At 37.4% G+C, this 14,863-nt stretch overlaps 1 protein-coding gene across 1 annotated transcript; it reads left to right on the forward strand.

Moving 5' to 3' along the window:
• The first annotated feature begins 2,402 nt into the window (after nt 1–2,402).
• Nucleotides 2,403–12,717, forward strand: asl (argininosuccinate lyase). Its single transcript, XM_012881423.3, has 16 exons — nt 2,403–2,540; nt 2,714–2,908; nt 5,719–5,802; nt 6,517–6,573; nt 6,654–6,751; nt 6,838–6,915; nt 7,010–7,087; nt 7,172–7,224; nt 7,313–7,375; nt 7,471–7,585; nt 9,181–9,265; nt 9,652–9,711; nt 9,822–9,905; nt 11,485–11,565; nt 12,048–12,154; nt 12,335–12,717. The coding sequence occupies exons 1-16, from the start codon at nt 2,526–2,528 to the stop codon at nt 12,477–12,479; spliced, it is 1,398 nt and encodes a 465-aa protein (XP_012736877.2). The 5' UTR covers nt 2,403–2,525; the 3' UTR covers nt 12,480–12,717.
• Nucleotides 12,718–14,863: the final 2,146 nt, after the last annotated feature.

Consider the following 14,863-nt stretch of genomic DNA (forward strand, 5'->3'; position numbering starts at 1 on the left):
CGGTTAAGCAAATTTCTATTTAATCATAATGTCAACAGTGGTTTACTATAAAGTGCTGGAAATAAAATAACACAATTTGGGCATACAACAAGCAAACTACACTAAGCACGAATTAAAAATACAATAAAGAAAAGGGTAGATAAAAGAAAAATATGAATAGAATGGCCATACCACTGTCTGGCCAAACAATTACAATTTATCTACAGTACTGTTGTGAAAATTTTATTGATGTATGTAACTCTGATCATATCTTGTCTGGATGCACCTGCATATTTCCCGTGTGAAAGAAGCTCTAATGCTCACAGATTCACTATTGTGTTTCCACATCCAAGGACACAGAGAGGAGTTGAGTTAGATAGGAACTGGATCGTACCAGTGGCTGCACTCCTCTGACGATAACTCCCACTTTCTTTGTTAACCCAGAATGTATAAAAGTTAGTGTGTTCTTTTTCTCATTGCTCTGTTTCCTGACTGCGTTGGGGGACAGAGACATTCAAACGCTCATGCCTTTGAATTAAAATAACTTAAAGACAAACGATGCATCATTTGTTTTCATGAGTGGTGTGCTCACCTAATTAAATTATTAATATCCATAACAGTACAACGGCAAAATGTTGCGGCTATGTATCCTTTATATTGTTACCATTTTGAATATTTTTAAATCTGTGTTTGCACAACTTTAATTCAATTCAATTTATTTATGTGGCGCTAATTCATAAAAGATGAAGGACAGCAGGTCTAGTGGTGGTTCCTAGAGTTCATAAAAGTAGAATGGGAGGCATCCAGCAGTTATCAGGCTCCTCTCCTGTGGAACCAACTCCCAGTTTTGGTCTGTGAGGCAGACACCCTGTCTACTTTTAAGACTAATCTTAAAACTTTCCTTTTTGACAAAGCTTTTAGTGGCTTAGCTTACGATGAGCTATCCGTGGTTCGTCCCAGAAAGAGTATAGTGGAGGGGCTGTCAAATTTCCCTTCCTAGACGGGCCATCCACTACAGCGCACCGCACGTTGTGACGTTTTTCATGTGTTCATGTGGCGTTTGCTCATGATTCGTCTGGTCTCGATGAACAGGAAGTCAGAAAAAGTTGTTTATGAAATTCACCCGGGAAAATGGCTCTTTAAAGGTTTGCGTGCTGTCAGTTTTCCACCAACAAAATCAGTATAGCGGCGCTGAGCCCTTATCCATCCTCTGGGGAGAACCCTGCTTTACATTGAAGCAATTTTAGAGCTATAGCAGTGTTTTGGACAACTTCTCCTCATAAGTAATTTCTCTTCTCATTTATTTATTCTCATTATGCTAATTAATAGGAAATTGTCAACATATTGGCTCAAGACTGTTAAAAATCTGCCGATCCAACAAAACAAATCTGTCAAATGTATAACAATGAAGTTTTGAACGCTCTTTTCCTGTCTCTTTTGCATTAAGACAAAACTTAATGTCAGAGACAGATGAAAAGACAGATAAAGCATCTTTTGCACAACATTCTTCATATTTTTTTACTTGCACAAAACAAAATAACATAACTGTAAACTTCCACATGTGTAGAAGGAAAAAGGCAAATTTAAATATTCTGTTTGCTTAAGTGGATTGGCATTTTGAAACTGATTTACTGTTTTTAATCATAGAAACAAAACAAATCAGAAATTGCCTTACAGATGTTGATTATTATTATTATTATTATTATTATTATTATTATTATTATTATTATTATTATTATTATTATTGGGTAACTTTATACAAATTTAAGACAACAGAAAAAAAACCTGGACTGCAACATAAAAAACACCCTTTTAAACATGTCGTTCCATCTATCTGATAAGCAAACACTATTACTTGGTCTCCTTATATAATATATGTCATATATATTTAAAAAATGTAAGCAGGAATCATAAAAGAACATTGCATTTGTTAAATCACACTGTTTAAGAAGTCCTGATTTCAGCATTTAAATTCTGACAACAGGGTTACTTTTCGCTCATGTCATATGCACGAGAGACATTTTTTAAACTTAAGGTTGTTTACTTAGGAGGCAGAACAATATGGTTTTAGGTCTTTAACATAAAATCCAGACGCCTTGTGTGAAATATTGTGCCAATTTAAACGATATTGGTCGCTGATACGTGAAGTACTTGGCTGATACCAATTGACTGATGCGCTACCTCACTGCCACCGATAGAGGGCGCCACATGACAACTGCTGCCAGTTAAAAATACCAACTAACTAAAACCAACACGAACATGGTCCAGTGTGCAACAATCGATACATTCGTGGCAAATGCGAAAGAAATGCAGAAACACTCCCTTCCTGGTTTATCCAGACCAGCATCGTATAGATTTATATCATTTACTCTGATTCAGGACTGTCACGTGCAATACAAGACGCCTTGACGTCGCCGCTGACGCTCTTTAAAGCGACACCAACACGTCGTTTATGGGTTTCCACCTCTCTGCCTTGTTGCGCACAGATAGTTGCCTTCTAACCTCCCTGCAGACAACAACCCCAGTAATATCCGCCCAGGACTAACATGGCCAACACAGAGGTACTAATGCGCAGAAGATCGGATGTTGTTGTCCCAGCAGTCAGCTGGAGCTTATCAAAACAGGCCGTCAAGCAGGGACGTCTTGTTTCCACCGAAAGCTGAAGCTGACGACTGAAGCCACTTCTCCCCCCCCTCGCTTCTGCTCACTTGTTGCTCCTCTGCTTGTTCTACAGGGAAGTAAACTATGGGGAGGCCGTTTCGTCGGAGATACAGACCCAATCATGGAGAAGTTCAACGCGTCCATCACCTATGACCAGAGGATGTGGGATGCTGATATCCGAGGGAGCAAGGCGTACGCGAAGGCTCTGGAAAGGGCCAAGCTGGTCAGCACGGAGGAAATGGAGCACATCCTGCAGGGGATGGATCAGGTGAGAGGAGACACTCTCATTTTATGGAAATAGGTCAAGCTCTGTCAGATTGCATGGACTCTGTGATTGTAAAAGTTGCAAACTTTCATCTCGGTATCAACACTTTTGCATCCTGAATGAGATTTCCTTCTATGACTGTATTGTTCGCTTCATACGTTTTTTAAAATCAACTGATCAGGTTTCTGTCTCAGCTGAAGCGAAGCATTCCCAGAGCATGATGCTGCCACCACCATGTTTCAGCATGTTGTGCTCAGGGTGACCTACAGTGTTATTTATTTTCAAAATCCATGCTGGTCAGAAAGAATCATTTTGGTCTAATCTGACCAGAGCACCTTCTTCTGTGGTTGTTGTACCCCATAAATGGCTCGTGGCAAGCTTTGAACCGCTCCGTCAGATGTTTAAAGCTTGGTTTATTGTTTTATAAGCTAACCCAACTTTAAAGGTCATATCATAGCTACAACTTTTTGTTTTATCAAAACGATTAATATTTAAAAAATAATACACCCACAGAACCTCTAGAGCGGGGGGTCTGCAACCTGTGGCTCTGGAGCTGCAAGTGGCTCTTTGGACCTTCCATAGTGGCTCTTTAATAACTTTGGCTACAAATTTATATTTTTATTATGGTAATTAAATGTAATAATGGTAATAAATGCAGTTTTTAAAATTTCAAATGAATACTTTTTTATTATGTTGGAAACTATTTGTTTTACATCATTATCCACAAATATCAACATCCCGACCTTCCTCTTTTTTTAAACCTCAAAATACACATAAAAGGGCGTTTCTTTAATGATGACAAAATATTTCCTACAGTAGATTTAAAAAAAAAAAATTATAACTTGTCTTTTTTGAAAAGGCCAGGCAACATTTGCGGCTCTGAATGACTGTAATTCAAGTGGACTGTAGGAAAAATGGCTCTTTAGGCTGTAAAGGTTGCAGGCCCCTGCTCTAGAGTGGTTTAGAATAAAGTTATTAATTTTACTAAAAATTAAATATATAATGTATAAATAATTTTTTTATAAATTTTGACAGGTCCAAAATATAGAAATATTTACTTCTGGTTACCATGCCAATATCAACGCAAAAGGATTCTGCACCAATAGGAATAGTAGGTTGAATTCAGGTGAGCCACTCCGGTGTTGCCAGATCGTAGCAGCTCCGTCATAGCACTGAGAAATGTGTTTTTCTCGGCGTAACATTTCTCAGATTCAAGCGGGCGAAAAAAGAAGGAAAACGAGTGTGAACGTTGCTCAAGCTTTTGAGCGTTTGGTGATGAGTTAAGGAAGCAAAGGGGCTCAGAAGCCACGCGGAGGTTGCCGCTTTCCTTCTGGACAGGTAAGTTAAATGTTTGCTAGTGCTAACCAAAGGACCTGGCAACCGGCTGGCAACCGGCACAACTGAAGGTTGAAAGGAGACTTAAACTCGTATCTCCTTTAAACTTCTCCACAACTTTATCCATGACCTGTTTCTTTTGTTCCTTTGTCTTAATGATGACTTTTGTTCACTTGTTTTTTCACAAAAAAAACCTTTGAGGCTTTTACAGAACCGAGAAAACGTATGATATAGGATGTATTTACTAATGCCGTGACCTCTGCTGGCAGTGTGCTGCACTGGATTTTAAGGTGGGGTGTTGGTGTGAAGGAGGCCGAATCCAACGCAGGCAACACTTTTTTCACATTTTCGTTTATATAAATCTGAAAACTCTGTACGCGTTTCCCCCTCCCCCACTTCACTAAGATGCACTGCTTTTAGTCGGTCACATAAAAGTCCAATAAATCACATTTCAATTAATGGCTTTACAGTAACAAAACCGCGGAAAGTTTAAAGGTTTTTAATTGTTTTGCAGGGCACAGTAAATCAGAGTTTTCAATAAAAAAACACATAATTTTTCTTTTTTTACGTTAAAACTTGCAGAGACGATTGGTTCTGTGCGTGGCTGCCCGTCGGACTCTGGCTAATAGATGACAGCTGAAAATGTGCCGTGGTGCAGGATTCCTGCTTTCTGCTGAGTGCGTTGCATACAATGGTGTCCTCATGTGACAGGTGTCAGCTGGCAGGAAGCGTCCGTTGCTCTTTCATTCACACCATGCCCTCTCTCATACTCATGGATGCTTTGTCAGTGCAAGAGATGGGTTAACAATGCAACACAGGCAAACAAACTCTGCTTGGGTCTGTTTAGCATAATTGGAAAAAAACAAAACATAGTTACTTTAGCTAATTTTGGTTCAATAACGTGTAATTTCCCGATAAATGTCACCTCAAGGTAATTTCCAAGACAAATGGGTCAAATAACCAATCACATAGAATCCAATTTGTCCCAAGTTTAACTTGAGTCAAGTCCAATTCATTCTAATATAACTAGGAGACTTAGACGAGTTTATTTGTCATTTTGTATGCACAGAGTGCGTACAGAACGAAATTTCGTTGCATACGGCTTGTAAATTGCAGTAAAATTAAATTACAGTATAAGGGGCAGCAGTGATTTAAAAGTAAACAATTTAAATGTAGACATGCAGGAGAAGTCACAGTGTACAGGTGAGTATTTTAAAAAGAAAAAAAAATTGTATGTACAGAATTGATTGTGCAAAGGACATTTGTGCAAGAATGCATTTAAAAACTAAGAGTTCGGCAGCATTTGTAATGCTAGATGGAGATGCAATGATGCAAAATGTGCAAATATGTGAATGTTGTGCAGAGTTTATGGGTTATAGTTCAGCAGCAGTACAACAGTCTGATGGCAGCAGGGGAAAAAGCTGGGAAAGCTGAGACATGGTTTATTTAGTCATATAACCGCCATTTTGTTTCTTCAGATTTCTGAAGAGTGGTCTAAAGGTGTGTTTTTGATCAAACCTGAAGATGAAGACATCCACACAGCCAACGAACGCAGGCTCAAGGTGACATACAGCTTGTCTTTGTTATTCTATGACATTGTTTCATTCACATTGGCCCCATGCAGATAATTTATAGAACACTTTGCTTAAAATTTGTCCAAAGCACTGTTGATGCTAAAGTTACAGACTAGAAATGGTAGCCTACCCATGGCAGTGGAAGTGGGTAGATATAAAGGTCCCCCTGTAGAGGAGAGAGTCTGTGTTTGTTCTCTGTGATCATAATGTGGTGGAAGATGAATATTTTTTTGTCCTTTACTGTTCCGTGTATTCCGATTTTAGCTTTTCCTTATTTGAATGCATAAATAGAGGTAATTCAGATGTATTTTGGCTATCTGAGGATAAAATTCTTAGTTGGATGTATGGCAGGTATTTTTTTTGCATTTGCTACTTTTATTTATACAGCTTGAGATAGAAGACGAGTGTTGTATCCTCATTGAGTATAAACATTTCAAGATGCATTAAAAGTTTTGTAGCTCCTGTGACTTGTATGTGGCCATTTTTGTTTTTGTATTTTGTTGTGTCTGTGTGGTATTATAAGCCTGTGGGAACCTGTGGTGCATGACGCTAATATCAATCAATCAATCAATCAATCAATCAATCAATCAATCAATCAATCAATCAATCAATCAATCAATCAATCAAGTAAATTAAGTTAAAAAATAAATAAAACAGAGATTTTAAAAACAATGATTGTTGGTTTGCTGGCTGTTTTCGCAGGAGCTGATTGGTGCTCCTGCTGGAAAATTGCACACCGGCAGGAGCAGAAATGATCAGGTTTGTATTTCCAACACTGAATCTGCAGGATGAGTCATCAAACTTGGAGATGCCAAGTTTGGCCCTTTTTTGTTGAACAGGTGGTGACGGACATGAGGCTGTGGCTCCGAGATGCCATCGCCATGCTGACAGACAATTCCCTGCAGCTGATCTCCACCATGGTGGAGCGGGCAGCAATGTAAGACCATTCTGAATGTAAATAAGTCCGCGCCTGTTATTAACGCGTTGCTAAACCGTTTCTGTTCTGGCTGTTTTAAACGACAGAGAAATTGACGTCCTTTTTCCTGGTTACACCCACATGCAGAGGGCTCAGCCAATCAGATGGAGCCACTGGATTCTAAGGTGTCCCTCTGAAGACAGAATCTACTGACTTTATGGCTCATTTTTAATGCAAAGAGACGATCGTAGCTATTTCTCTTCTTTCTTTTTTCCTCAGCTATGCTGTTGCTTTAAGCAGAGATGTGGAACGGCTTCTGGAGATCAAGAAAAGAGCGAATATTTTACCTCTTGGCAGGTGCAGTGCAAACACTCCCCTCTGCGCTGTGATTTTCATTCACAGAGGCGATCGAGTAACAAGAGCTATTCCTTCTGTTTTCAGCGGCGCCATCGCCGGCACACCATTCGACATCGACAGAGAGCTACTGCGCAAAGGTCAAATTAGTTTAAGTTTTGTCTTCATATTTCACCTGTGACAAAAGTCAGATGTTAACATGAGAACATTTCCTCGTTGGATGCGTAGAGTTGGGTTTCGATGGCGTCAGTCTGAACAGCATGGACGCCACGGGCCAGAGAGACTTTGTTGGTATGTGAACTGAACTGTACGCGTCAGGCTGCCAGCGATTCATTTCTGTGAAGCCTTCTCTTGTTTGTGTTTTTAAAGTACTTGTCTTTTTTAAGCGGAGTTCTTGTTCTGGGCTTCACTTTGTTTGACCCACCTTAGTAAGATGGCGGAGGATCTCATGCTGTACAGCACGAAGGAGTACTCCTTCGTCACACTCTCTGATGCCTACAGGTAAACGCTGCTTTTATTTCGCTTCTGTAAACTGCAGCTGTCAAAGGATTCAAATCTGTGAAGTGAATTTGAACACGTTTGTTATAAAAGGGATTAGTACGCTAATAATAAACAAAAATGATTAGAAATGCACCATTCTAACTTTCCTTGGCCGATTCCAATTTCCAGTTTTCTTTAAAAGTTCTGACCCACCGATTCTGATTTGGACCAATTCAAGTTTATTTTTACATGATGACTGTAAAAATTAAGAGCAAAAAAAAAAAAAAAGAAACAAAACATTGTTGCTATAAAAAACCCTGCATCATAATCCATCAGAAAATTAAAGTCTCTTGGATTGTCCCTAACCTTCATGTGAATTTTCTTTAAAGTAAAATAAATAGTGCATCAAAGTACACGCTGTTTTTTGGTGTGTTTCTGGACCAGGTTTGAATACTTAGTTTTGAGGCATTTAACAAATAAGGGGAGAAAATAAAAATCTGATTTCACAGAATTTAAACTGCCGACTACTGATTAGCCCCAGTGAAGGAAAAATTGTCCAATTTTAATCTGTGATAATTGTAACAAAGAGATTTAGCAAATTAAACTGAATATCCTGTTATAACCAGGCTAGCTTTATTGCCACATCTCCAGCAACTCACTTGTTTGAAAGGAATGAGATAGAAAGTTGGAATGATTATTAGGGATGGAGCATCTATAAAATAATGAGGTTTTCCGGTGAGCTGTTGAGGACAGATACTGACATTTATCAGATGTTTTTACTGGCTGTGCATCAGCTTGTTCCTATCTATGGGATATTTTCTGCTGAGTGTCCATGAGCTAGTACCCACTCCGAGCACCTCCCATGTCTGCTAAGCTTCAGTTCGTACCCATCATATGGATGTTTTTAACAAACCATACATCACCATGTATGTACCTGTTTTAGACACTTGAATAATTTCAAACAATTTTCTTTAATCCATCAACTTGAAGACAATTGAGTTCTGTGACTCAGATAAATAATAACTACCAGTAGGAGGTTATTCATAGTCATTTTTGTTTGATCAAGGGTTTCATGACCTCTCATATCATAGGTGTCTTCCAGTCTGAATAGTAATTAATGGAAATGTGGTGCCAAAAGAGACATTTGTAAAATAGTATACAATAAAAGTGTATATGAGTTAGGAACATTCTTTTCTGATTTCTTCTGTATTGTATTTCTGATTTCCATAATTCATAGAAAAAGCAGAAGAAATAATTCAACACATAAAGTGGATAGACATTTTTTTTTTTACAGGTACCTAAAGAGCAAAAGGGATCCTAAATCAGGGATGTCCTTGTTAGTTGACTTTAAAAGGTTTTGTTATCTACTGTTTTTTGGGGGGCTGAACATTTTGGATCACTACTGCTAAATGCAGCATGCAATATATACAATGTGCATGTACAATATAATTAAATATAATAGATTTTTTCTGATAGATGAAACCTACAGCAACCACGGCGTGTTTTTAAATGGGATGGTTCTAGTTTCTTATGTCACATTCCATTCAGACATTGCTTTAATAAACTGCTGCCCTTTTTCTGTAACACTCCTCCTCTCGTGTCGTTTGTGTGCGTAGCACAGGCAGCAGTTTGATGCCCCAGAAGAAGAATGCTGACAGTCTGGAGCTGATCAGGAGCAAAGCGGGCCGTGTCTTTGGCAGGGTAAGACAAATGATTTGTCAGAAATGGGCTTTGTATTGGTTTATTATTGAAGGGCTGGTTTATACTGATGGTTAACAATTAACAACTATTTTCTCACAGGCCATAGTACCATCACAAGTGTAAATATAGAAACCTTAAAGAAAGGCCCATGTATAAAGATCAGTGTGAATAATGCTACAATGAAAATGCAGCATTTTTAATGCTAACTTGGTTCATTCATTTAAAGCTACTACACTCACTTTGAGCTTTTGACAGATTTTAATTAGGGGTTTAAAACTTATATTTTTTTTTACTTTTTCAGACTGGTTAGCTTGAGTACATGTAGACCTAAGGCGTTCTGCCAGATTTACTAATTTTCTTCTGCAAACTGTGTTCTTGTATTATAGTGTGCAGGATTCATGATGACCCTGAAAGGCCTGCCCAGCACGTATAACAAGGACCTGCAGGTTTCAAATGGCACCTTTCTCTATTGTATAACTTTATAAGTAGGGTTGGGGATTTTTAATTTTTTTATTTCTAACCTCCTGTACTGTTTGTGGTTTCCATATTTGTTCAGGAGGACAAAGAAGCCATGTTTGACTGCTACGATACTGTGCACGCTGTGCTGCAGGTGACAACTGGAGTTATGTCGACTTTGAAGGTGAGAGAGCTGGTCCTTGGCCGTTTCTGACATTTAAAAGAGAACAGAGATGCAAATAATCCAATACAGCACATAGAGAAAATGCTGTGTAGTTAACAAGCACACCTTAGATTTGATCTTTCACCTATAAGCGCTCTACTTCTCCAAGAGTCACTAAAAATGTCCCCATCGGACTTTAGTTCAAGCCAAAACACACTTCACACAGACACAGGTGGCCTCTTGAGCACTTAAAATATTAATCTTAACCAATAAGATTAATCTTATATAATCTTATTGGTTATTATGCTCAGAAGAGCTTAATCTCAATCCTTGTAAATAGATGGTTTTCCTTTTTTGAATTAATCGTGCCTTTAAATATTGATAAATGTGTCAAAACTTGAATATTAATGCCGCCTTTTGTTCAATGGAATGATTTTCTGCAAAAAATAGCAAGGTGAAAACAAGCTGATGATAGATTATCTGCCTACAGTCACACATTGTTGATAGTTTTGTAATTTAGAAAGCTCTCTTAGTCTCAATAAGTTGTCTTGAAAAAAAGAGTAGAATTCATTTTTATTGACTGTCAGATTTGATAGACCTGTCATGTTACCCAAAGCCCACTCTAGATTGGTCGATCAGTTCAATTAAATTTAATTAAATTTTACTTATATAGCGCCAATTCGTGAAACATGCCATATTAAGGCACTTTCCAAAGTCAAATTCAATCAAATTATACAGATTGGTCAAAAAATAATTCCCTATCCCTGGAGACGTCTTTTCCCCTGAAAGTTAAGGCTCCTGGAGACCAGAGCAGTGGCCCAACAAATAACCTTAGACTCTATCAATAAGGTTTTGGCAGCTGAATCGAAGAGGACTGATCAACCTTTCAACTGGTTGCGATAAATATTTTTGTTTTACACAATAAGATATACACAATATTTTGGTGTATATCTTACACTTTGTGTAAGATATACACTTTGTGTAAGATATACACAAAGTGGAGGCTTTATCGTCTTAATCCAGTAAACCCAGTAAATGTATTTAGGAAATGTTCAACTTTAATACTAGTAATGCAGTTAGTTGTGAGGCACTGAAGACATCTCAAGGCTAGTACAAGCCAAGTGCCAAGAGAGGCGGGGGAACCACCATTTTCACAACCTAAATAGTTTAGTAATGGGGTCGCTCACTGGAGATATAAAGAAATTATCCTTCAGATTGATTTTGATTGATTGTTATATAAAGATTATTAGAATTTCAGTTTGGTCTAATATCACGACACATATAAACAATAAAGTTATTTTGATTGAAATTTACAGTTTAAAAAAACTATAAATCCCGTAAATTCTTTGACAAGAGGACCTTTTAGAGTAAATAAAGATCCTGTAAAAACCTTTCCTGAAAACAGTATTTATTTTCTTTAGACAGGTACTCACACGCTTTGTTGATCGGTTTGAGTCCTGTCTTTACCTTACTAATAATACTTTTAACCAAACTGGGGAAACTAAGCTGGCAGTTGGCATTAAGAAAAGGCAAAAACAAATGTTTTTTTGATGAGGGTTGAATAAATACCAGACGTTCTGTTGCTTCTCTTGTGTTTCAGATCAACCAGAGTGTGATGGAAGCTGCCCTCAGTCCCGACATGCTGGCTACAGATCTGGCCTACTACCTTGTGAGGAAGGGGGTGAGTTGTGCCAACAGGCCATGTCTTAACAAAGACAACTAGTTTACACTTTAGTTTGTTGTAATTTAGAGGGATTTATATATATATATATTGAACAATATTGTGTAGCATCAGGTAAAAGTGAAATGATTTTTAATAGTTTTACAGAAACCCCATAACTCCAAATGTATAATTTTTGACACAAATCTTTCCGAGACCTCAACCCCTTCAACAAAGTTAGTATTTTTATGAACATATTATTTACAACATACAAATTAATATATTTTACACACCTATATAAAACCTCAGTAAACGTGAAAATGTTTTTTTTTTTTTTTTTGGTCTAATGTATCATTTACAATAAAAAAAACAAACATCTGGCTTTCAAATTTTCTTTGTAAAGAAACCAAAGACTTTCTTCTTTAGAAATGAGAAGTTTCCTCACCATTACCTGTATCAGGCTTTAAAGGGTTTTAATTTAGTTTGACTCTGTTCTGCTGCAGGTGCCATTCAGAGAAGCTCACGGTCTCTCTGGGAAAGCTGTATTCACCGCTGAATCTAAAAACGTCTCGCTGAATCAACTTACTGAGGCAGATCTTGCAGCTGTCAGGTAATTGGATATATTTGTTTTCAGCCAGATGAAACATGTCTGTAAAATGAAAAGCTACCCAAATCTGGCTGGGGAATAAATCATTTTGGGCTTAACATCATTTTCTATATATTTTTTTCTCTCTCATAATTTTAAAGTCCATCTCCTTGTTTCCTCCCTGTATGTGTGTGTGAACTTTAGCCCGCTGTTTGGAAGTGATGTGTCGTCAGTGTGGGACTACAGGAGCAGCGTGGAGCAGTATAGCGCTCCTGGAGGAACAGCCCAGAGCAGCATCACCGCCCAGGTGGAACACCTGAGGAACTGGCTGAAGACGCAGTCATTGTGACTTTTTCTCAGAGTCACCTCCAGCTGTCAGCCTTAGGTCAAAGTGAATTACTCACACATTGAAACCATTAAAAGCTTGTAATCTCTTGGCTTTAAGTGAATGTCATCTCAGGATACTTTTATTGGTCATGTAGTCCTACCGTACCAGTGATCAATAGCTAACGAAAAACAAAGTAATGTTACAGATTTCCTGCTAAGAATGATTGATTTCCCCTAAATAAACCATCACTGTGGATTTATTTCTTGTTCAGTTTTATTCATATCATTCATTGATTAACCTTAGGCTCTACAACAATTCACCATTTTGCCAGTTATCACTATTTTGTATCTATCTTACTGCCATTTCTTACCCAGGGCACTTAAACTCATGTACCCATGTGTACACCTTGAACAGGTCGTCAGTTCATCACAGTGATTTTATTTTATTTTATTTTCTAAAACTATAGTTTTCGGTCCTATTTCCCGTTTCTTGGGTTCTGATTCTCATTTGGGCCAATTGACTAATAGACTTATTAGGATAGATTAGGGTCTATGATTCAACCAAAAATAACTCTTAAGCAACTTCCTGTCAATATATATTATTTGCAAAGCATATTATTTAAAGCAAAACCTTTTTTGTAGCCTATGAGAAGAATATATAAAACTACTTGAAACTGTTGACTCTAACTGTACGAAGTGTCCTGTCTCACACGACTAAAACTACAAAGGTATGAAATGGCAAAATGACTACCCACTACCTTAAATGATATACCTTTAGTACATGAGTATTTTTAACATATCTAGGACTATATTCTCAGAAATAGTGGTGTTAGTTTTTTAATGATCACAATTTCAACTAAGGTGAAATGTAACATCTAAAATTAGTGTCTTTCTTCTAAGATAGGTTAATTTCTCATTACTTGTATTTAAATGTGTATATTTGTTTCACTGTTTATTCTTTATTGTAAATCTGTTTCCAGGTTTCTTCATATTTTTTTATTCATACATGTTCACATCGTATGAAGCAGTCTGTTAGGGTTTGTGCGTCAAATAAAAAAAGCTGCAAGTCAGGCACAGATTCTCAGCAAATCACATACATCTAAATGTCATTATTCTCCAACCATTATAAACAAAAGTACAGCACAATTAAGAATTGCCTCAAATATCTGATACTTTGTTAATTTTTTAGACTAATACAGATACAAATTATGACATGAGATTTACACAGGCAGTTAATATAGAAAACAAAATCACCATAGATCTATTAATCTATATTTTTCCTCATCAAAACATCAATAAAAAAATGTCAGAAAAGCAAGAAACTTTAAGAATATTAGAACAGAAATGGTGTATGCTGAGGTAAAATTATGTTATTCAGGACATTAAAACTCATATGCTATATATGCTGCATATACATTTGAAGCCAGATGTATGCATACACAACATAAAAAAGGGTCACATCAATTGTAAGTCTGACATTAAATATTTTAGTACAGTCAGGATTATAAATTCATGTTTTCTAATTGCCAGAAGAAAGGGAACAATTTTTTTTTTTGAGAATTTTCTAATACTTTCTTCAGATATATGTTTGCATTCACTGAGATGCCTTTACAATTTAGTAAAACTCAGGTGATGATGTCAGTGCTTGGAAAGCTTCTCATAGGGTAGTTCATAACATTTGAGGGGCGACTGGAGGCACTACTGCAGATATATTTTAAGTTAGCACAGTTTCTTGAGAGACATCATGGAAATCAGCCAAGATATCAGGAAGAGAACTGTAGACCTTGGCCAGCTTGGTTCAATTCAGATGCCAGAAGGTGATTCTCTGTTCAAGCAGTTAAATCAGACCATCATGCTGTCCATGAATGAGACATGTTACTATTATTTTAGTGCAACATTTTTGTATCGTCCTCAAAGAGGGTATCCCTATCCACAGTGAAACAAACAACTTGTGTACCATCATGGGCTGAAAGGCCAGTCAGAGTGAAAGGTGCAAAAGCAGCATAAAAAGATATAGTTTGCACAAGCTCTCATGGATAAAGCTAAAATATAAGTGTTTGGCAATAATTACTATCGTTATATTTGGAAGAAAAAAATGGAGGAGCTTGCATGCCTGAAAACACCCAAATGTGAAGCACCGGAGCAGCAGCAGCAGCATCATGTTGAGAGGGTCTTTTGCTGCAGGAGGTATTAGTGCACTTCACAATGTGGATGAGATGATGAGAAAATAAAAGTATGTGTTGGCTAAGTATAAAAGAAACATGTCAAGATGTTAGAAAGTTTAGGCTTGTGCAAAAACTGGATCTTCCAAATGAACAGTAACTACAGGCCTATGATCACATTTGTTACAAAGTGGTTTAAGGATAAAAAAAAGTCAATTTTGGCAAACAATTGAGAGAAGCTTGA

This window comes from Fundulus heteroclitus, chromosome 11, assembly GCF_011125445.2.
Source record: "Fundulus heteroclitus isolate FHET01 chromosome 11, MU-UCD_Fhet_4.1, whole genome shotgun sequence".
Classification (NCBI taxonomy): domain Eukaryota; kingdom Metazoa; phylum Chordata; class Actinopteri; order Cyprinodontiformes; family Fundulidae; genus Fundulus; species Fundulus heteroclitus.

Excerpts from the sequence above, each read along its gene's own strand:
- asl (XM_012881423.3), top strand. Across the intron at positions 6,574-6,653 it reads GCAGGAGCAGAAATGATCAG|GTGGTGACGGACATGAGGCT; the intron begins GTTTGTATTTCC and ends TTTGTTGAACAG. Across the intron at positions 7,088-7,171 it reads AATATTTTACCTCTTGGCAG|CGGCGCCATCGCCGGCACAC; the intron begins GTGCAGTGCAAA and ends TTCTGTTTTCAG.